Below are 25,063 nucleotides of genomic sequence, written 5' to 3'. Positions count from 1 at the left end.
CAATAATCACGTGTTATAGCTAATGAAATCATTAGTTTTGAATTCAGCAAAGATATTTTGACACGGGGAGTCGAACAGACCAAAATGGCCAGAAATCGTACGGACAACATCTCATAAAATCGTCGGTTTTGACATTTCCAAAACCTGACCGGAACAGAAGAAAATGGACCAAATTCATGGGTTACAGCATAGAAATCGTTGGTTTTGAATTCGGCAAAGCATTCTGGCGCCGGGTCGAAACGGACCGAAATTGACAAAATTTGTCAGAAATCATGGGTTATAGCTCACGAAATCGTGAAATATGCACTCCGCTTAATTATCTGCACTAGCCCGAAAAGGGGCATAAATGGACAAATTTTGTGGGTTATAGCTCACAAAATCATGAAATTTAACTCTGTAGAGCCATTTACCGTCCTTCGAAACCATAGAAGTTAGGCAAAAATCGTTGCCTACAGCTCATGAACCCGTGAAATTCGAACAATAGGATATAACCCAGGAACTCGCCTGGGTCAAACAGACCGAAACGGTCGTAAAACCATGAGTTATAACCAATGAAATCACGATATTTGAACTCCGCCTAATTATTAGTCGCCTAGCCCAAACACACAAGAAGGGTCAATAATCACGTGTTACAGCTCATGAAATCATCGGTTTTGAATTCGAAAAAGATATTTTGACACAGGGCGTCGAATAGACCAAAATGGTCAAAAATCGTACGGACAACAGCTCATGAAATCATCGGTTTTGACATTTCTGACACCCGTCCGAATAAGAATAAAATGGTCAAAATTCATGGGTTACAGCTCATGAAATCGCCGGTTTCGAATTCGACAAAAAATTCTGGCGTCGGGTCAAAACGGACAAAAACTGACAAAATGTGTGTCAGAAGTCATGGGTTTTAGCTCACGAAATCACGAAATATGCACTCCTCCTAATTGTATGCACCAGGCAGAAAGGGGGCATAAATGGAAAATTTTCGTGGGTTATAGCTTAAGAAATAGTGAAAATTGACTCCGCCGAGTCATTTTCCATCGAACAAAACCGTCGAAGTTGGGGACAAATCATTGCCTATAGCTCGAGAACTTGTGAAATTCGAACAATGGGTTATAACCTAAGAAATCACGCCCGGCTTGAAACGGACCGAAACGGTCGTAAAACCATTGGTTATAACCCATGAAATCGCTGTATTTGAACTCTGCAAAATTATTTGCTGTCGGACCCAAACGCATGAGAAGGGTCAGTAATCACATGTTACAGCTCATGAAATTGTTGGTTTTGACTTTGGCAAAGATTTCTTGCACCGGGTCGAAATGGACCGAAACTGACAAAATGTGTTAGAAATCATGTATTATAGCTCACAAAATCACGAAATATGCACTCCACCAAATTATCTGTACCGGCCAAAAAAGGGGCGTAAATGGACAAATTTCGTGGGTTATAGTTCACAAAATCGTGAAATTTGACTCCGTCGAGTCATTTTTCGTCGGAGGAAACCATCAAAGTTGGGAAGAAATCGTTTCCTATAGGTTACGAACTCGTGAAATTCGAACAAAGGGTTATTATAACCCATGAAATCGCGCCCAGGTCGGAAAACCATCGGTTATAACCCATGAAATCGAGAAATTTGAAATCCGCATAATTATTTCCCGTCGGGCCCAAACGTACAAGAAGGTTCAATAATCACGTGTCATAGCTCATGAAATCATCGGTTTTGAATTCGGCAAAGATATTTTGACACGAGACGCCGAACAGACCAAAATGGGCAGAAAGCATACGAACATTAGCTTCCAAAATCGTCAGTTTTTGATATTTCCGAAACCTGACTGGATTAGAAGAAAATGGTCAAAATTCATTAGTTACAACACAGAAATAGTTGGTTTAGAATTCGGCAAAGCTTTTTGGCGTCGGGTCAAAACGGACCGAAACTGACAAAATGTGTTAGAAATCATGGGTTGTAGCTTACAAAATCACGAAATATGTATTCCGCCTAATTATCTGCACCGATCTGAAAAGGGGCACAAATGGACAAATTTCGTGGGTTATAGCTCACAAAATCATGCAATTTAACTCCGCCGAGCTATTTACCGTCATCCAAAACCTTAGAAGTTAGGCAAAAATCGTTGCCTATAGCTCACGATCCCGTGTAATTTGAATAATGGATTTTGACCAATGAAATCGCGCCCGGGTCAAACGGACCGAAACGATCATAAAACCATGGGTTATAACCCTTGAAATCACGATATTTGAACTCCGCCTAATTATTTTCCGCCTAGCCCAAACACAGGAGAAGGGTTAATGATCATGTGTTATAGCTCATGAAATCATCGGTTTTGAATTCAGCAAAGATATTTTGATACGGGGCATCGAACAGACAAAAATGGTCAGAAATCATACGGACAACAGCTCATGAAATCGTCGGTTTTGACATTTCCAACACCTGACCGATTAAGAATAAAATGGTCAAAATTCATGGGTTACAGCTTATGAAATCGTTGGTTTTGAATTAGACAAAACTTTCTGGACTGAACTAACAAAATGCGTGTCAGAAGTCATGGGTTATAGCTTAAGAAATCACGAAATATGCACTCCACCTAATTGTCTGCACCAGGCCGAAAAGGGGTGTAAATAGAAACTTTTCGTGGGTTATAGCTCAGGAAATTGTGAAATTTGACTCCACCTAGTCATTTTCCGTCAGACGAAACTATCGAAGTTGGGGACAAATCGTTGCCTATAGATCGAGAACTCGTGAAATTCGAACAATGGGTTATAACCTAAGAAATTACGCCCCGGTTGAAACGGACCGAAATGGTCAAAAAACCATGGGTTATAACCCATGAAATCACTGTATTTAAACTCCGCTAAATTACTTCCTGTCGTGCCCAAATGCACGAGAAGGGTCAATAATCGGTTTCAACATTTCCAATACCTGGCCGGAACAAAAGAAAATGGTAAAAATTAATGGGTTATAGCTCATGAAATTGTTAGTTTTGAATTAGGTAAAGATTTCTGGCGCAAGGTCGATGCAGACCGAAATTAACAAAATGTGTTAGAAATCATGGGTTATAGCTCACCAAATCATGAAATATGCACTCCGCCTAATTGTGTGCACCAGGCCGAAAAGGGGCGTAACCGTCAAAAATTGACTCAGCCGAGTCATTTTTTGTTGGACGAAACCGTCGAAGTTGGGGACAAATCGTTGCCCATAGCTCGAGAACTCGTGAAATTCAAACAATGGGTTATAACCTAAGAAATCACGCCCGGGTTTTAACGGACCGAAATGGTCGAAAAACCATGGGTTATAACCCATGAAATAGCAGTATTTGAACTCCGCAAAATTATTTGCAGTCAGACCCAAACGCACGAGAAGGGTCAATAATCGGTTTAAACATTTTCGACACCTGGCCGGAATAAAAGAAAATGGTCAAAATTAATGGGTTACATCTCAGGAAATTGTCGTTTTGAATTCGGTAAAGATTTATAGCGCCAGGTCGATGCAGACCGAAATTGACAAAATGTGTCAGAAATCATGGTTTATATCTCAAGAAATCACAAAATGTGCACTCCGCCTAATTATCTGTACCTGCCCAAAAAGGGGTGAAAATGGACAAATTTTGTGGGTTATAGCTCACAAAATCGTGAAATTTAACTCCGCCGAGCCATTTGCCGTCGTCCGAAATCATAGAAGCAGGGAAAAAATCGTTGCCTATAGATCATGAACTCGTGAAATTCGAACAATGGGTTATAACCCATAATATCGCGCCCGGGTCAAAACGGACGGAAACGGTCGTAAAATCATGGGTAATAACCCATGAAATCACGATATTTGAACTCCGTCTAATTATTTGCTACCTAGCCCAAACACACGAGAAGGGTCAATAATCACGTGTTATAGCTCATGAAATCATCGTTTTGAATTCAGCAATGATATTTTGACACGTGGTGACGAACAAACCAAAATGGTCAAAAATCGTACGGACAACAGCTCATGAAAATGTCGGTTTTGACATATCTGACACCCGGCCGAAATAGAATAAAATGGTCAAAATTCATAGGTTACAACTCATGAAATCGTCGGTTTTGAATTCGACAAAAATTTCTGGTGCGGGGTCTAATCGGTCCGAAACTGACAAAATGTGTCAGAAGTCATGGGTTATAAGTCATGAAACTCACAAAATTGTCTGCACCAGGCCGAAAAGTGGCGTAAATGGAAAATTTTTGTGGGTTATAGCTCACGAAATCGTAAAATTTGACTCCGCCGAGTAATTTGTCGTCGGACGAAACCGTTGAAGTTGGGGACAAATTGTTGCCTATAGCTCGAGAACTCGTGAAATTTGAACAATGGGTTATAACCTGAGAAATCACGCCCGGGTTGAAACGGACCAAAACGGTCGCAAAAACCATTGGTTATAAAACATGAAATCGCTGTATTTGAACTCTGCCAAATTATTTGCTGTCGGGCCCAAACGCACGAGAAGGGTCAATAATCAAGTGTTACAGCTCATGAAATTGTTGGTTTTGAATTCGGCAAAGATATTTTGACACGGGGCGTCGAACAGACAAAAATGTTCAGAAGTCGTACGGACAATAGCCTATTAAATAATCGGTTTCAACATTTCTGACACCCGGCCAGAACAGAAGAATTTTTGTGGGTTATAGCTCAGGAAGTCATGAAAATTGACTCTGCAGAGTCATTTTTCGTCAGACAAAACCGTCCAAGTTGGGGACAAATCATTGCCTATAGCTCGAGAACTCGTGAAATTCGAACAATGGGTTATAACCTAAGAAATCACGCCGGGGTTGAAACGGACCAAAACGGTCGAAAAACCATTGGTTATAACCCATGAAATCACTGTATTTGAACTCTGCCAAATTATTTACTATCGGGCCCAAACGCACGAGAAGGGTCAATAATCACGTGTTACAGCTCATGAAATTGTCGGTTTTGAATTCGGCAAAAAAATTTTGACACGGGGTGTCGAACAAACAAAAATGTTCAAAAGTCGTACGGACAATAGCCTATAAATTGGTTTTAATATTTCCAACATCCGGCCGGAACAGAAGAAAATGGTCAAAATTCATGGGTTACAGCTCATGAAATTGTCAATTTTGAATTTGGCAAAGATTTTTGGTGCTAGGTCGAAGCAAACCGAAACTGAGAATATGTGTCAAAAATCATGGGTTATAGCTCACGAAATTGAGAAATATGCACTCCACCTAATTGTCTACACCGGGTCGAAAAGGGGCGAAAATGGACAAAATTTGTGGGTTATAGCTCACGAAATCGTAAAATTTGACTCCGCCGAGTCATTTGATGTCAGACAAAACCATCGAAGTTGGGAAAAAAATCATTTCCTATAGGTCACGAACTCGTGAAAATCGAACAATGGGTTATTGTAACCCATGAAATCATGTTCGGGTCGAAACGGACCTAAACGGTCGGAAAACTATGGGTTATAACCAATAAAATCGTAATATTTGAACTCTGCATAGTTATTTGCCGCGGGGACCAAACGCACGAGAAGGGTAAATAATCACGTGTTATAGCTCATGAAATCATCGTTTTGAATTCGGCATAGATATTTTAACAAGAGGCGTCAAACAGTCAAAATGGTCAAAAATCGTACAGATAATAGCTTACAAAATCGTCGGTTTTGACATTTCCGAAACCTAACTGGAACAGAAGAAAATGCTTAAAATTCATGGGTTACAACACAAAAATCGTTGGTTTTGAATTTGACAAAGCTTTCTGGCACTGGGTCCAAACGGACCGAAACTGACAAAATGTGTCAGAAATCATGGGTTATAGCTCATGAAATCACAAAATATGCACTCCGCCAAATTATCTGTACCTGCCCGAAAAGGGGCGTAAATGGACAAATTTCGTGGGTTATAACTCACAAAATCGTTAAATTTAACTCCGCCTAGCCATTTATCGTCGTTCGAAACCATAGAAGTTGGGCAAAAATCGTTGCCTAGAGCTCACGAACTCATGAAATTTGAACAATGGGTTATAACCCATAAAATTGTGCTCGGGTCAAAACGGACAGAAACGGTCGTAAAACCATGGGTTATAACCCAAGAAATCACGATATTTGAACTCCGCCTAATTATTTGTCGCCTAGCCCAAACACACGAGAAGGGTCATAATCATGTGTTATAGTTCATGAAATCATCGGTTTTGAATTCGGCAAAGATATTTTGACACGAGGTGTCGAACAGACCAAAATGGTCAGAAATCGTACAGACAACATGCTCATGAAATCGTTGGTTTTGACATTTTCGACACCCAGCCAAAATAGAATAAAATGGTCAAAATTCATGGGTTACAACTCATGAAATCGTCAGTTTTGAATTTGACATAAATTTCTAACGCTAGGTCGAAGCAGCCCGAAACTAACATGTGTCAGAAGTCATGGGTTAAAGCTCACAAAATTGCGAAATATGCACTCCGCCTAATTGTTTGCACCAGGCCAAAAAGGAGCGTAAATGGAAAATTTTCATCGGTTATAGCTCATGAAATCGTGAAATTTGACTCCGCCGAGTCATTTTCCGTCGGACGAAACCGAAGTTAGGGACAAATAGTTGCCTATAGCTCACGAACTCATGAAATTCGAACAATGGGTTTTAACCTAAGAAATCACGCCCGGGTTGAAACGGACCGAAACAGTCAAAAAAACATGGGTTATAACCCATAAAATCACTGTATTTGAATTCCGCCAAATTATTTGCTGTCGGGCCAAAACGCAGGGAAAGGGTCAATAATCACGTGTTATAGCTCATGAAATCATCAGTCTTGAATTCGACAAAGATATTTTGACACGGGGCGTCGAACAGACCCAAATGTTCAGACGTCGTACATGCAATAGCTTATAAAATAATCGGTTTCAATATTTCCGACACCCGTCCGGAAAAGAAGAAAATGGTCAAAATTCATGGGTTACAGCTCATGAAATTGTCGGTTTTGAATTTGGTAAAGATTTCTGACACCGGATCGAAGCAGACCGAAACTGACAAAATCTGTCAGAAATCATGAGTTATAGCTCACGAAATCGAGACATATGCACCCCACCTAATTCTCTACACCAGGTCGAAAAGGGTGTAAATGGACAAATTCCGTGGGTTATAGCTCACGAAATCGAGAAATTTGACTCCGCCGAGTCATTTGTCGTCAGACGGAACCATCTGTAGGCGTCAAAAAATGCTTACAAACATCAAAACACCACTCAAAACAATATAGAAGAACAATATACACGTCATCAGGCAGTACTGTGGCGCGGCAGCCAATGGTACCGCGGCTAAGGCACGATGGAACGTGCTGATAACCGCCTCTTTGGCCGCGGCGGCCTATACTGCCGCGCCAATAGCCGCGGCAGTGTAGACTGCAGCGGCCAAAGAGAAAACACTCAGTCAGTTATCTTGCCCCCGTTTCAACTGTAGTGCACTGATACCCCTATAAATACCTCCCTAAGCACGAAATAAAGGACAGAGAGCATTTTGGAGCAGAAGAGGCTTGAGCTTTCAGTGATTTTGAAGAAGAGAGAGAACTTTCACCCTTTGACAAGCATCATTCGGTGATTCCTAGAGATCTAAGCTCAGACTTGATCTTTGGAAGAACGGACATCTTACATCGATAAGATATTCGTTTTCAAATCTTTACTTCGATAAACGAAGGAGAGATCCCTAAGCACCCTCACGATCTTTGAATCGGTGGTCAACGAGCCAAAGCACTCACGGCACAGGCAAAGTCCCACAAAGCAGGAGTTGATAGACAATTTCTGTGTTATTTTCTCGAGAGTTGTAATTTTTGTTTAGTTTCATTGTAATTTCGTGTAAACAAATTAAAGTTTAATGGAATCGACAATGGAATCAACTTTCGCTGAAAACAAACTGGCGACCACAGTGGGAGCCAGCGGCCTCGCTGCCAAGGCCGCAGTGTCGCAGCCGATCAAGATCATCGTCACTGAAGAGATCGAATACGAATTCGATCAAGCAAAATTCGAGGAGTACTTATCATCCTCATCCTCAAAAACTTCCTCGTCCCGCAAGTGCAATTCAGATGAAGACTGCAGATGAAGATTCTTGCCAAGTCATCGCCAAGGAATCTCCCTGCAACATATCTGCTCCTAATGATTCTGCATCAATCAAAGAGTCATTGAATCATGGCCAGCCGATGATGATGAAAAGAGCTCGTCAGAGACAGCGCCAATGCCGTGCTCGTCAATTAGCTAAAGCCATGCAACAGACTGACGGGGTCCATTACTATGCGGACCTAAAGTCGAGGAATCAAAAGATGGTTCAGTTGCCTCAAAGGCAAAATAATCACATCTCTGCACAGCTTACGACGAAGGAATGGACTCTGGTCAAAAGAGCCCGTTCTACCCTGAAGGAACGAATACAAAGGCGTAAGGTGAAGGCCGCTCGCGCCCGTGCACTTCGTCAACAGGCTCAGAGAAACAAGAAGGAAATGGTGTCTGAAAAGACATCGAAGAACTGTAAAATTTGGGTTCCAAAGACCGAAAATACCCAAAAATTACAAAGGGGTGTAAACTCTAACCGCGGCAGCTCATACTGCCGCGGTAATTTATTCGACCGCGGCAGTCAGAACTGTCGCGAAGACTGCCGCGGCACTTCATTTGGTCGTGATGGTCGTCTCCGTGGCAAACCCACATCTTGTGCTTTGCTCAATCGCGACAGTGAAGACTGCCGCGGCACTTCATTTGGTCGTGATGGTCGTCTCCGTGGCAAACCCACATCTTTGATTCCATCGACACCCGATCCAGTCCCTTCTACTACAACAGTGTCTGCTGCATCACCGGTGAAACCCTGGGTTAGCCCAGATTTGTCCAAATTCAAGATCACTATGGCGGATCGCCTCGGTCCTTCGGCTGATGATCGAGGCAAAGCCCTAGTTAAAGAAGATCCAAGTCCAGCAAACAAACCCTTAGTGGTTTCCTATACAGGGGGTCGTAAACACCCTCCTGTCAGAATTGCACCAGTCCAGAACGAGAGAATACCAGTTCATTCTCGTTTAGGACCTATAAATACTCCACTCCCACAAAGGGGTGGATTCAAAAATTCAACTTTGGATCGCTCAGAGGCGACGGCCAGTCGTCCTGTGCATGTTAACAATGTTCAAAGGGAAAAGATAGGTTGCTCAAATCACAATAATGATGAGCTGTACTATCAGAAGAATGACTCAAGAAAGAGGATTGTCCGAGAAGATGAGTCCCATTGCGCATGCGAGAGACTCATTAAAGCAGTGTTGACAGAATGCGGATGCTCTAAGAATAATTCAACAAGAGTCTCCGTATTTCAAAGATTGTCCAATGAAGCGTCAAGACCCAAAACAAGACGTTTCAACAAAAAGAAACCTGTAATCCGACAAGATGAGTTCCCTGAGGTCACTATCAACATGACCAATAAAGGAAAGCAAAAGTCAGTTAACTACGACCCTGATTTCTCTCCGGGAGGGAGAGTTGAGTGGGGTCTTTCTCAAAGGATGTCGCGGTTACAAAGAAGAGCCAACATACGTCGAGATTACAAGAGAATGCACGAGGGGCTCTCTTCATATGAAGAAATGTCAGATACTTGTTCCGCTATTGCATCGGACGATACCCCGTCCAGTGTTGGGCAAGTCAGAGAATCATTTGCAATCACGCCGGATCAACTGGCTCATATCCTGCAGGAGGCGTTGGCTAAACAACGCGAAGAAATTAGAGCTGAGTTCAAAACCGAAATGGAGTTGACTATGCAGCAGATGCGAGATTTGCAGATTCAGCAACACCAACCAGAATCGAGCCAGAAGGCAGAATCCAGCCGGCGTAATGAAGAGGATGAGACTATCTTTGACGATCCTCCTCCAGATAAAGACAACTCCGGAAGCGATCCGACCAAGTCAGCCACTCAACCTCCACAGATCTATTTGAAGAAAAGCGAGGAAGAGGACAAGAAGATGCACGATCTTGAGAGCAAAGTCAACGCTTTGATGACGGCTCAAGAAGTGAAGAAAACGGGCATCCCATACCCGTACCCGAGGGAGTGGGACCTGATTCCTTATCCCCAGAAATTTAATTTGATTAACTTTACTCCTTTTGATGGCAGGGGTTCACCAACTCAGCACTTGATCTATTTCAAGTCGCATCTCGGCGCAATATCACGTTGTTGGATGAGAAGCAGAAAGATGGGGAATCGGTCGATGTCTTTGTCAAACGATTCCGGGACAAAGCGGTGAACTGCAGAGATCCACTCACAGAGGAATTTATCCTGCAAACATGTCATAATAACCTATCCTTGGATGTATTAGAGGTGATGGGGGTTGTGCCCTCTAAAACTTGAAAGGAGTTGAAAGTGAGAGGTGAACAGGCTGAACGCTTTCTCAAGAGAAAGAATTTGGAGAGAGGTCTGCCACCATCTAATAATCAAAGGCAGAACTTTAATCCTCGAGGCAGAGGAAGAGGATCCACGGCAGCTGTGGATGCACATCAAACGTCGCAACAGCCGCCACAACAACAACCACAGCAGTCATCCTTCCAGTTGGCACCAAATCAGAATCAACAGCCTCCGAGGCAACCCAAGACTTCGGAGCCCAGATTCCCGAAGGAATACTCTTTCAAAGATGATGAAGTTCCAGTCATCTTCAAATACTTGTTAGAGAATAACAAGATCAAGCTTCCACCGGTCACAAACCAAGAAGAAGCAACGAAGACCAATGACCCGAAGTATTGTGCCTATCACAGGAGGGTCCACCATCCTACTAAGACGTGTTATGTCTTAAAGGACAAAATACAAACCTTAATTGATGTTGGTATTGTGACCCCGAAGCCAAAGGAGAAGAAAGTAGGCGCAAACGCGGTCTCAATTAGCTTCAGATCGATTCCTTTGTCCTGGTTTCAAGCCGAACCAGTGTCAAAGGTCAAGATGCAGACTGTCAACGATGATCCTTATGGACAGCGCCAAAAGGGGCTTGTATCTCACACAACCCCCAATGGAGAAATCCTTTGGGTTCATCCAGATTTGCTTGAAGATGAACAGTGGACAACATCCACGTCGAAGAAGAAGTCAAAAGGCAAAGGAAAAGGGAAATCCTGTTATGGAGCCTCGGCAATTCCTGAGAAGAACGATGAGAAGATAGCAGCTTTATCACTTTCTGATGGAGAACAAGAAGTTTTCGCTACAAGAAGTGGAAATGAGTACCATTATAAATATCCTAAAACTTCTAACCCAAACGCTACAACTTTGAAGGAGCTGGGGATAGTTGTAACTCCTCCAGTAGCTGCTGAAAAGCCGCAACAACCGGCTAAGCAAAAAGAGAAGGAACCCCAACATAAAGAGGTTCAAATTCCGAAGCAGTCTCGTTTTAGTCGACCGATTGGACGAGATAAACCGGAAAGCTCAGTTAGCCAATATCCCAGCAAGGATTACGCTATACGAGTTGTTGCGCCTCTCAAAAGAAACCAGAGAAGCTTTACAAGAAGCTTTGGCTGATTCTGAAGTATTCCTCACTCAGATCAAGCCAACTCCTGGAGGACCAGAGTCATCGGTACAGCATTGCAATCTGGCAGCCACCAAATTTCCTTGCATTGCCTTTACCAAAGAAGATATGCAAGTCAGGAATTCGAAGCATGATAGGCCTCTATATTTTACTGGATATATTGGCTCTAGCGCTGTCAACCGGATCCAAGTCGATCCGGGTTCCGCTGTTAGCATCATGCCACTTCGGTTGATGTACCACCTCGGAATCCCCGCCAGCAAGTTAGCCTCCACAGGAACAGTTATCTATGGGTTCAATACTAGCGGGTCCAGACCATTGGGAAAAATCCGGGTGAAGTGTCAACTCGGAGATTTGAAGTCTGAAGTCACCTGCTATGTGATCGATGCGGAGACTTCTTATAACTTACTGTTGGGTCGTCCATGGATCCACAGTAATCTAATAGTTCCATCCACCCTCCATCAATGTTTGAAGTATGTCGACACTAATGAGGAGGTCAAGACGGTGGTCGCGGATAAGCAACCATTCAAGGGGTTAGAAAATTACTTTACTAACTCCCTTCTTTATGGTGCTGAGTCCGATACTGAACCATCGGCCCATGGTACGGATAGCGGAGAAGAAGCTGATACCGAAGCCGGGCTCGATTATAGTGAAGGTCTTGTACTAAATGACATTGAACCTCTTGTAATCGATCTTGACGGTGATGAATCGTCGGACGAAAGTTGTAATTGGCAACTTGCCGATGAAATAATAAAGGATGATTTAGAGTATTCGCCTTGTCTTGATAATGTAATGCAGGAATTGTATGACGATCCTAGTCTACACATGCCGCTTCGCTCGTCTTGCACGACGATAAAATATCTTCAAAATCCAGTCGGAACAACTGTGATTTTACCCGCAAAGACAGGGGGTGAAAAGGAAATAATCTTTGGAAAAGGGGATCCGTCCCCAACTCCTGATCTTTTCTTGGACACCAATTCGGATGAAGAAAAACCCGGGCGACATTTCTCTCGGTATAGTTCACAAGCGAATGGTTATATGACAAAACAGGGTTATGACCTCTCGCTCGGTGAAGGTCTTTATTTTGGTCAAGGTGTTAGGATTCCACCCCGTCCTGCCTATGTGCCAAAAGGAAAACCAGACAATTATTACAGTCGTAATAGGGGTCTGGGTTATGCTTCATCATCCGATGACGATTATGGCCAACAGATCATTAACCAATTAATAGACAGGAGTGGGCATTCATCCGATACTTCAAATTGGGATTCGGACGTGAGCATTGGTGAAAGATTCAAAGCCCTAATGTCGAACATGGCGACAGTTGATTCTTCCACAACCGAAGAGGACGATCAATTGCCTATTTGGGAAGATCCATGGATGCATTACATGAATATCCAATATGGCGACAGATTTGAGCAAAGAGAACCTCCTACTGAGGATAAAGTAGTCCAGGTTAATATGGATGATGAAACTAATCCGAAACCTATATTTATTAGCGGTGATCTTCCACCAGATGAAAAAGAGGAACTAATTGCCCCCGTTAAAGAGTATATCGACGTTTTAGCTTGGAACTACGAATATATGCCGGGACTCGACCCAGATGTAGCAATGCATAGCCTTTACATTAAACCGGATGCCAAACCTGTCAAACAACAACAAAGACGGTTTCGTCCGCAGATTATGGAGGCGATAGAAGCTGATTGATTCGGGTTTTGTCAGAGAAGAACAACATCCTGAATGGTTGGCCAATATTGTTCCAGTTCTTAAAAAGAATGGAAAAATCAGAATTTATATTGACTTCAGAGATCTGAATACGGCCTGCCCCAAAGACGACTTTCCTCTACCAATTACGGACGTCATCATTGACAATACATGCGGGTTCGAAAGAATGTCATTCATGGATGGATTTTCTGGGTATAATCAAATCAAGATGCACCCGGATGATGAAAAGCATACAGCATTCAGAACACCCCTGGGTGTCTTTTGTTATACTGTTATGTCATTCGGATTGAAGAATGTCGGTGCTACATACCAACGGGCAATGACGAAGATCTTTCAAGGAGCGATGACGAAGATCTTTCAAGAGCACCTTCGGAAGACCATCGAATGCTACGTTGATGACCTGGTCGTTAAGAGTCGTGATAAAAACGACCACATTAACGATCTGAAAACGATGTTCGAACTTATGAGGACTCATCAGTTAAAGATGAACCCAACTAAGTCTTTCCTTGGAATGTCGAGCGGTAAATTTCTTGGATTCGTTGTCACCACAAAAGGTATTCATATTGATCCTGATAAGGTGAAGGCAATACACGAGCTACAACCCCTGGGAAATCTTAAAGAACTCAGAGGGTTGTAAGGTCGATTGGCATACATCCGTCGATTTATATCAAATCTGTCTGGAAAATGTCAACCGTTCTCTAAACTCGCGAAGAAAGGCGTGTCGTTCGTTTGGGATGAAGCATGCCAAAAGGCATTCGAAGATATTAAAAAATATCTGGCGAATCCACCAATTCTTGTTGCACCGAAATCGGGCAGACCGTTTTTGATTTATGTTAAAGCGACGAGCCATTCATTAAGTGCGTTACTTGCACAAGATGACGATAACGGTCACGAGCAAGCTATGTATTATCTGAGTCGTACATTGGTGGGAGCTGAGTCTCGTTATCCAATGATTGAGAAAGAATGCCTCGCCTTGGTATTCGCGATTCAGAAAATGCGACATTATTTAGTTGGACAGACGATTTATGTCATTTCCAACATAAATCCCATCCGAGTGTTCATGACCCAACCAGCCGCACCCGGATGTTCTAAAATCTCCTCAGGAGTGGGGGTCGTTTTAGTTTCCCCGGAAAAGCACGTCTTGCCTAGAGCATATTCACTGACCGAACCATGCTCTAATAACGTGGCTGAATATAATGCATTAATAATCGGACTTAATTTCGCCAAAGAGCTGGGGGTCGAATACCTTGAGGCTTTTGGAGATTCTCAACTGGTAGTTAATCAGATTCGAGGAGAGTATGAAGTCAGAAATCAAGACCTGATTCCATACCACCAGGTGGCCATTGAGGTGGCAAGCTCGTTTGAAGAATTTTTCATCGAGTACGTTCCGCGTCTCCAAAATACATACGTAGACGCATTGGCAGCATTGGCGGTATCTCTGGCTCAACCTCCCGAGACAGAATAGTTAATTACAGTGAGAACTCACCAACTTATTGTTCCTATCTACGATTCGGTTGCCGAAGAAGCATATTCAACTGGAGTTGAACCCGAAGTTCGAGATTGGCGTTTCCCTATTATTGATTATGTCTTACACGGTATCTTACCTGAAGATGTGAAAGAAAGGGATTCAATTCGGCGGAGAGCACTGAGATTTTACTACAACGCTAAATCACAAATGTTGTATCGACGGTCATACGACGGTTTATTACTCCGTTGTCTATCCAATAAGGAAGCAGAACAAGCACTCGAAGAGGCGCATGAGGGGATATGTGGCGCACATCAACCCGGTCCTAAGCTCTGTGACCGACTTAGAAGAATTGGATATTATTGGCCAACTATGATAAAGGACGCAGCTGAGTATGCCCGACGATGTCAAGCATGTCAATTACACGCAAATTATATGCACCAGCCTCCAGAGTATCTACACCCGTCAGCAACGTCATGGTCGTTTGAGACTTGGGGAATGGATATTGTTGGTCCCATAAATCCCCCGTCAGTTAAAGGTGATCGGTTCATCCTAGCAATCACCGATTACTTCTCTAAATGGGCTGAAGCGATTCCGCTCAAAGAGGTTAAAACGAGTAACGTCATCGCATTCATCAAACACCATATCATCTACCGGCATGGTGTCCCAAGACGAATCATACATGACAATGGTCCTCAATTCATCAGCAACGCCTTCATCAGGTTTTGCGAGAAGTTCAGAATTCAGGACGTGTCATCGACAGCTTACAACCCCACAGCAAATGGATTGGCTGAAGCCTTCAATAAGACAATCATCAAACTCTTATCAAAACTCGTGAAAACTAATAAACGAGATTGGGATGACAAGCTTGGCGCAGCTCTATGGGCCTATTGTACCACGGTACGTACTCCGACGGGAGCGACCCCATATTCTTTGGTATACGGATGTGAAGCCGTTCTTCCATTGGAGAAAGACCTATGATTCTCACTTCTAAGAAGAAAGGCAAATTTGAACCTAAATGGGAAGGACCGTTTGTGATAGAAACAGTCTATTCGAACGGTGCATATCGCCTGGTTACCCAAGATGGCAACAAATTGATGATGCCAATAAATGGGAAGTTCCTGAAAAAATATTATCCGTAATATATTCAGGATAACCTGTGTAAAGCGGGAAGTTCCTAGAGAATCCTATATAGGATATTTCAGGATAACCCGAGATCAGTTCACTGTTTTAAATGAGAAACTGGTCATTTGAATAATTCATTGTTTGATTATCACAAAGTTCTTTTACAACTTTTGTTGAGACGAGATTCAAATTTGTAAACAATTAATCTTTCCTCACAAAATCTCTCATCGATCGAATCGATTGACAAAAAGTACACCAAAATCCGTCATGTCCCATCTTGGTCAAACCTTTAAACAGTTAGGACCAAAGCCAAAATCCTCTCTTGATTCCTTCCATGAACAAGAGGTCCACCTTCGATTTGCGCAATCAAACCTATAAAAGTTAGGATTGCTTCCAATCTCAATTGATCAAACCTTATTCAGATTCTCTGAATAGAAATCCCACTTCAAATTTCCTTTGTACCAGGAGATAGAATATAAAATTCTTCCTCTCCGATTCTGGGTTTATCTCTACCAACAAACAAGAGACCAGGAGATAGAATATAAAATTCTTCCTCTCCGATTCTGGGTTTATCTCTACCAACAAACAAGAGACCAGGAGATAGAATATAAAATTCTTCCTCTCCGATTCTGGGTTTATCTCTACCAACAAACAAGAGACCAGGAGATAGAATATAAAATTCTTCCTCTCCGATTCTGGGTTTATCTCTACCAACAAACAAGAGACCAGGAGATAGAATATAAAATTCTCCCTCTCCGATTCCGGGTTTATCTCTACCAACAAACAAGAGACCAGGAGATAGAATATAAAATTCTCCCTCTCCGATTCCGGGTTTATCTCTACCAACAAACAAGAGATTAAGAAATGGAATATGCAATTCTTTTTCTCTCCAATTCTGAGTTCATTTTCCTGTGTAGGAAGTATAACTTACTCTCATTCCAAAATCCATGTCATTCACACATGGGGGAAGTTATCTCTATCCCTTATTAGAGATGAGCCTACATCTAACACATGTAGCCTACATATTCAATATGATAGTTCAAAGTCTAAAAGAGTTTAATTCTTTTAGCGCAACGTTATATGTGAAACGGATTTAGATAATTCACATACTAGCCCGACTCAAACGGTAGTCGGTAAAGGCATATCAAATCCGTTGATGGCTGAGGATTTGCCAAAAATCCTATGAGTATTATGGTTATTTATTCTAAACGAGAATGAGTAATCATAATAAAATCTTAATAAGCAAAAGAGTTCACTATATTAACCAAAAGAGTTCAAACAAAACAGCGTGAAAAAAAAGAAATGTATGTTTTCAAAATTACAATAATTTGTAATGGCGGAGTTCATCTTCTAATTGGGAAAGCTTTGTCGCATAAGCCAGTTCGAGCTCAGGTATCAGATTGGCTTTAAATTTCCTTTCATCGATGCTTTGAATTCTGGCAACCTCTTGTTCTTTGTCAGCAAAAATCTTGTCCTGGAGATTCAGTTGCCGGAGTGTAATCACCTCAGCTTGAGTTACCTCCGCTAAATCAGACTCCAAAAATTCACAAGCATCCTTAGCTTCGGCAAGTTGCTTTTCTAAATGAGCTATCTCTGCCCGACGCGACTCCAAGTCACGATACATGTCTACCTTTATTTGTGCCTTCTTGGCAGCGCTCACCTGGAGTTGATTGATGCGAGTTTTCAGTACTTGAAGTTCAGATTCAACGGATTTCTGAGAATCACGCCATGCTTGTAGCCTCAGGTCCATTTGAGAAGCGATGTAAGAAGATGCGCCATTAGCTCGAAAGTTCTGCAACTGTTCAATGTGTTGTTTAAGATCGTCCAAATAGGCTTCAATGGAATTAGATAATTCAGCACACCCCTGTTCTCTAATTCCTGACACATGGCGATCGAGAGACTTCCTGAAAAGTTCAAAGGGTGAACCTTTAAGGAGAATCCGATCAACCATGACGTTTAAGAAAAAAACGAAGCTTTGGACGTCAGCACAAAGGACAACTTTGTCCGGATCTTCATCTGCCAATAAAGTTTGAATACGCTCGGACAAGGATGAAGAAAGAGCTGCAAGGAGAATAAATGGAGTAAGTACAAAAAATATATACGCTCGCTGGAGGGCTTCACAACCGGGTTACCTTGGCTTGTTGAAGTCATAGCAGGTTCTATAACAACAGGGATTTGTTCAGAAATAGCGTTCGTCGGTTGATTCGCTACACCAGATGATTGTTCATATGAAATCCCCGATGGCTTTGGATTCAAATCGACGAGATCTTGAGGAACAAGTTCTATGAACGAGGAAAGGATGAATGAACACTCTCCAAGTATGGATCTAATTACAGGATATATATAAAAAAAACTTACCAAGTTGAGCCAAAGTAGCAGGAGGATGCTCTTCCACTGTAGCCTTCGGCCCTCCTACTTCATGATCCACTGGAGTCGGAACGGATGGCACAACAGGTTCAGCTTCAACAATAGCAGAAGTTGGGGGAGCAGTGACTGGCGGTTCAACTTCAGCTGGGGGACTTGCCAAAAGTAAGAAACCCAAGCCTTCAGGTTGATCGCACTCACCAATGACGGTAGAAGCATCAACTTCATTCGTTGGTCCTACGTCTAAAATCCTTATTTCAGTCATCCAAAAGCAATAAGAGATGAAAGTATAGTTGAAAACTTGAGTCTGAAAGGACATACCTTTTGATGCACCTACTTCAGTTGAATCAACTCGAGTAGTTGGTCCTGCAATAGCGGATGGAACCGGAGTTGACAATATATCGGAGATCTCCTGGTGTACATCTTCGGAAATATCAAGATCGAAGTCACGTTCATCGAAATCTCCGATACCCAGATCATGGGTAAGTTCTGTGTCTCTCGGTTCGTTGACAGGGATGTCTATTAAGCAGAAGAATCCGTCAACATATATGCAAGAAATATGAAAGAATCAAAGCAAACAAAATAAGGTTACCTTCAATAGCAGCTGCGGGATCAGCAGCTCTACTACCCGCACTCACCTCCTTTAGTTTAACTAAAAGAAGATAAAGCGCACAAGTTAGTAGGAGAGGAACACGTTCCGATTCACTTATCTCCCGGAAATTCCCCCCAAATGAGAAAACATCTGTACATGTGTCAGCGGTTGGCGAGGTCGATGGGAGATAAAATGAGATTTTACCCCCTTTATCAACTGGAAGATCCTGAGTAAATCTCTCTTCAAGTAAGGGGGAAAGTTGACGTTGGTGATGAGCTGTCTTCTTAATCCTCTTTGAAGCACGAGAATCACGAGGAACCTCAGAGCTCTCATGGCGAAATTTGGTGCGTAGTTCGGTTCCTTGAGATGGCCGAGGTTGAACCTCAGGAGGAGCAGTAGGCCGAGATCTTTTCCTGCTAAGAAGTGGGACAACGTCTTCTTCCTCTTCTTCCGCCTCTTCCTCCCGCGCGAGCCATTGAACAGTCATCTTGTTGGAAGTCGACAAAGGAATGTTCTTTTCCTTCATCTGTATACCTTTTGAAGGAATACCCGGTGACGAGGGTGAAGAAGCCCGACGAGTTCTGTAGGCCACAGGAGAAGGAGGAATATTAATCTCCGTCTCATCTTCCTCACTGGATGTCTCGAAGTCGTCACTCTCTTCGGAATCAGCTGCCTGTTTTCCTTTGCGGGAAGATGTAGCAGGTTCCTTTCCTTTTCTAGATACAATTCTCCGAACCACAGCCTCGGATTCCAATTCGGAAATCTTCTTCTTCGCAAGAGGAGTGTTGGCGGCCAAAATCCACCGACAGTAGAGGAAAGTTAAGTGAAGATCAGGCTCAGCGACAGGCAAACTAAACTGAGCTTCGGTACAGCCAGCAACATTCCAGAACCAAGCTCGTACTCCATCAATGAGACTCCCGCAGGTTATCAACCATTTGTTGGGATTCCCGACATACAGCTGACCGTAGCCGAATTGTCGCGCAAAACGGCAAGGAAAATAAGGCTCGATCCTGCAAAGGTTCTTCGATCGGAAAACATTATAACCTGGTCGAATGTTCATGAGCCAATGGAAGCTACCTATGTCCAGAGAAGTCCTATTGGCCCTAGGCATTTCTTCATCAATGAGCGTATCATTATACGCGCCAGAAAATCGAGGAAAACGCTTGTAAAATTCCCAGCATTTAGCATTTTTAAATTGCCTTACCCTGTCAGGCCATTGTCTGGAAGGATACAACCACTTACATCCCTCTAAGAGCTGCAGCAACGGAATTTCTGGATCAGACACGTCAGGTGCTGACATCATGTCCGTTCGGTGAAGGACCAGCCACGCTATTAAATATGTGTACGGCAGTTCAACGCTCGACAGGGGAATCTTAGTCGAAGGCTCAGCACCCGTTTTTGTAAAAGTGGTGGCCAGGATATGCAAACCGCTATGGAGGTTAGCCATCATAGCGGAAAAGCAAAGATAACCTACCTCCGACGGCTAGTTGCACGGCGGGAAGGAGAACCTCAATAGGAAGCGCCTCGGAAGATTGATGCGGCACTACACATTTCTTTAGCCATATAGCTAGATAACCAGAAAGAAGAGTCACAGGCTTCATTCTCTTGGTGGATTGCCATAAGAAAGTGTTGAATTTTGTGCCCCTGAGAAAACCACCTTCAGACGACTCAGTTCTATAAGACTGGGCGTTAATCTTCGTAATCAGCCCATTAACGTCAGCAGGGGTCAGAATCGGTGATTCACAGACAGCTTCACCGGTCGGGATCTCGAGGTTCTGAAACAAGTAGTCAGCAAACTGTTTTAAACTGACTCGAGCCGCCTTCTTACTCTTCACTTCGATCTTGGCTATCGCTGTCTGATAATGACAAGTTAACTCCCAGAGAATGTCATAAGCATGAGAGCCAGCCTTCTTCATTTTCATAAGCTGACGGTTGTTTGGAAAATATTCTTGATAGGGAGTATTTCCCAATGGCAACCCGGATACTTTCATCATTTCGTGGAGCGGAAGCCCTAACTCCCCATACTTGGTAAGAAATGTGTTGGTCTCCGGAATATAAGACTCAAACAAGGCAAGAAAATGATCTACACTTACTGGGAGACCATGCATGCTGGCTCGGATTGGAGCATATAATCCCAAATTCCTTAACTCCTGATCCCAGCGATTGAGCACGTATTTGGTCATTCTAGCCCACCATTTGTCGGGAAGAGAATGAACCCATCCATAACATCTGAATTTTGGGATAGGGAACTCTCGACCAACCCGAGCGAGCCTATTCTTTACTGTATTAGCCCTTATCATCAGTTCGTTCTGGGGCCCACTATCTGGTCCAAATATACCCGGGTGAAGACCACGAATGGTATGTCTACCGATTGAGCCAGGAGCGCTGACATCTTTACCAATAAACCCACAATGAATGTGTTCATGATCTTCCGTCAAGTGCCATGACATTTTCCTCGAAACGGCCAAGTTCCTTAATTGCAGAATTGAATATTGTCGAGGGAATGGGGGAAGGAATAGAAAGGCACCTTCATGTTCATTCAACCAAATTTCGGGGCCGCGGCAAAGATTGTCTGGATCTTCAATCGAATCCCCGAATAAATAATCAGGCTTCTTCAATGGCTCGGTAGAATTTCGGGTTGGGGTTAAGGGTGAATCAGTCAGTAGAGCGCGCAGAGTGCGACGACCTCCCTCATGAATCAACTCCGGAACGCTATTATCATGATCTTCTTTAAATTGGCGAGCCTCTCTAACCAGAAAGTCGCCGCTGAAGGAGGCATGGAGAGTACCACTCTGACCTGGGTCTTCTCTATCAGAAAAGACCACAGAGGGAAAAGGAACTACAAAGAAGATTTGAAAAATAGTTGAATGGAGAGGCTAAACATAGCAAAACCCCATACTTAGCAGCCGCGGCAATAGTTGCCACCGTGTATTACCGCGGCAGCATACACTGCCGCGCTCAGGCGTGACAGCACGAGCTGCCTCGGTAACTGAACAACGGTCCTCAATGTTGAAGAGCCTCTAATTCGATGAAAACTCGAATTTTGGCCGTGGTACACATCTTGATTGAACAAGATACGTATTTTTCAGCGTCAGTCCTCTCAGAGGAGAACGTCAACTCTTCCCGGATGCCCCTCAAAGGAGACAAGCGAGGTGATCTGGTCAAAAAACAGTATTTTTAAACAGATAAAGAGTTGGGAAATTACCTCCAAACGGCATGGCAGTAGTCTCGACCTCCTCAAGTGCTGGTGCCGCAGATTTCCCCTTCGAAACACGAGCCTTTTTGGGAGACATGATGAAATCGACCTAAGGAATCAAAAAACTAGGGTTTTTAGATGAGATCCCGAGCAAAAGTCGAAATTAAAACCCAAAACGTGATCAATAGGTTCGGTTTTACCTGAGGATAAAAGATATTAACTTCGAAAGTTGAAAGAACCGAGGAAAATCTCAAAGTTTGGGAAAAATATGTGAAACCCTAGATTTTGTTAGAGGAAAAATCGCATAAAATTCGAAGAGATGGGGAAGAGGAAAGCCAAACGACCTTTTATAAGGTATTTGAGAGGATTTGAAGGGATTTTGAACTCAGAGAAGCGGGTAAAAATGACCCGAGAAGACCCAACAGCAGACTTATAAGCCCGACTGGCCGAAGCGGTGCGCGGCAGTCTATACTGTCGCGCTCGAGCGCGACAGTCCATGCTGCAGCGTTCAAGCGCGACAGTATATGCTGTCGCGGCTATGGATATTTTCATAGTCCACACTGCTGCACAGGAGCACCATGCATACGCGATGATCCCTGGGGTGTTTGAACACATACATCTCCTGCTGTATCTGGAATACATACCTGAACACTCCGATGAGTATATGAGTATAAACTGCATCTCCTTGGTGTTTGAACACATACATCTCCCTCTGTATGTTAAACTATTTCCCGAACACTCCGATGAGTATATGAGTATAAACTGCATCTCCTTGAACCTCCCAACGAGTATATGAGATTAAACTATTTCCCGAACACTCCGATGAGTATATGAGTATAAACTGCATCTTCTTGAACCTCCCAACGGGTATATGAGGTTAAACTATTTCCCGAACACTCCGATGAGTATATGAGTATAAATTGCATCTCCTTGAACCTCCCAACGGGTATATGAGGTTAAACTATTTCCCGAACACTCCGATGAGTATATGAGTATAAATTGCATCTCCTTGAACCTCCCAACGGGTATATGAGGTTAAACTATTTCCCGAACACTCCGATATAGTATATGAGTATAAACTATTTCTCAAATTCTTCGACAGCAGTTTTAATTCGAGACTTCAACAATGGCCACGCGATAAACGCAGCACCGGAGGAATTTTAGCTATTCTACAAAGCACTGAATAGGCTAAAAGATGAAGAAGTCAAGGATTGAAGCCATTCACAAACCGTTCTATGCAATTTCCTCAACGAAGCACTGGAGAGATTGCAGGGAAAGCTTATCATATCCAAAGTGTCCCAGACCCCTCTCCAAAAAATGATGAGTCTGAGATACTTTGGAGGGGGTATCTGTAGGTGTCAAAAAATGCTTACAGACGTCCAAACACCACTCAAAACAACATAGAAGAACAATATACACGTCATCAGGCAGCACTGTGGCGCGGCAGCCAATGGTGCCGCGGCTAAGGCGCGGCAGCCCATGGTGCCGCGGCTAAGGCGCGGCAGCCCATGGTGAGTCCACGTGGCGGCGTATCAGAAATAGAACGTGTGCTGACGTGGAAAAGCAGTTAAACCACGAAGAAGGTGGTTAAAGGTCGTGGGAGAGCGGTTTTAGGCACGATGGAACGTGCTGATAACCGCCTCTTTGGCCGCGGCAGCCTATACTGCTGCGCCAATGGCCGCGGCAGTATAGACTGCAGCGGCCAAAGAACAGTTACCTGGTCAGTTATTTCGCCCCCGTTTCAACTGTTGTGCACTCCTACCCCTATAAATATCTCCCTACACACGAGATAAAGAACAGAGAGCATTTTGGAGCAGAAGAGACTTGAGCTTTTGTTGATTTTGAGGAAGAAAGAGAGAATTTTTACCCTTTGACAAGCATCATTCGGTGATTCCTAGAGATCTAAGCTCAGACATGATCTTTGGAAGAGCGAACATCTTACATCGATAAGATATTCGCTTTCAAATCTTTACTTCGATAAACGAAGGAGAGATCCCTAAGCACCCTCACGATCTCTGAATCGGTGGTCAACGAGCCAAAGCACTCACGGCACAGGCAAAGTCCCACAAAGCAGGAGTTGATAGACAATTTCTGTGTTATTTTCTCGAAAGTTGTATTTTCGTTTATTTTCATTGTAATTTTGTGTAAACAAATCAAAGTTTAATGGAATCGACAATGGAGTCAACTTTCGCTGAAAACAGTAATAGAATATGACAATGATGAAAACTCTGAAAAAAATTTGATTGATGCTATCTTTCCATCATTATAATCAAACTCATCATCAGCTGAATACATGACACAACGTGCTATTCTTTCAACAAGGAATGAGTATGTTGATGGACTTAATGAAAAATTAATTGCATTATTTCCTGGTGAAGCTAAAACATTCTTTAGCTTTGATGAAGCAGTAGATGACACAAATAATTATTACCAAGAAGAGTTCTTGAACACCTTAATGCCGAATGGACTCCCGCCTCACAAATTGATTCTTAAAAGAAATTGTCCGATCATGCTGTTACGTAATCTTGATCCATCTAATGGAATGTGCAATGGCACACGAATGATCTGTAGAGGATATGAATATAATGTTATCCATGCTGAAATCACAATTGGTCAACATTCTGGTCAAAATGTCATGATTCCTAGAATACCATTATCTCCAGCTGAAAATGAGGGTTATCCATTCCAATTTCGTAGAAAACAATTTCCAATCAAACTATGTTTTGCAATGACAATAAACAAAGCGCAGGGACAAACAATACCTTATGTTGGAGTTTATTTGCCACACCATGTATTCTCACATGGTCAATTATATGTTGCATTATCAAGGGGATATCAATGAGAACAATTAAGGTATTAGTGAAAGTTGACCAAACAAGAAGAACAACAAAAACATACGCGAAAAATATTGTGTATCCAGAAGTATTATTGCCTCAAAGGTAAATCACCTCATCAAAATCATGACTAATTATTTTTTCATTCTATGATGCACATTTTGTACAAATTAACTTTCAAACAATTATTATCTAACACAATATTCTAATATGTAGCGAAGATGTGTATTAAAGTTGTTAACTATTTACAATGCAACGGACTATCTTTGATCTCAAA

At 42.8% G+C, this 25,063-nt stretch overlaps 1 protein-coding gene across 1 annotated transcript; it reads left to right on the top strand.

The window, feature by feature from the left end:
* LOC109835626 (ATP-dependent DNA helicase PIF6-like) lies at positions 24,246-24,794 on the top strand. The gene has a single exon (XM_020403595.1). The coding sequence runs from the start codon at positions 24,246-24,248 to the stop codon at positions 24,792-24,794; it is 549 nt and encodes a 182-aa protein (XP_020259184.1).

This window comes from Asparagus officinalis, chromosome 3 (assembly GCF_001876935.1).
Source record: "Asparagus officinalis chromosome 3, Aspof.V1, whole genome shotgun sequence".
Taxonomy (NCBI): Eukaryota; Viridiplantae; Streptophyta; class Magnoliopsida; order Asparagales; family Asparagaceae; genus Asparagus; species Asparagus officinalis.
Note: the sequence above shows the minus strand (reverse complement) of the source record. Positions and strands in the feature narration are given on the sequence as shown.

Excerpts from the sequence above, each read along its gene's own strand:
- LOC109835626 (XM_020403595.1), top strand. The coding sequence starts at position 24,246 with ATGACACAACGTGCTATTCTTTCAACAAGGAATGAGTATGTTGATGGA.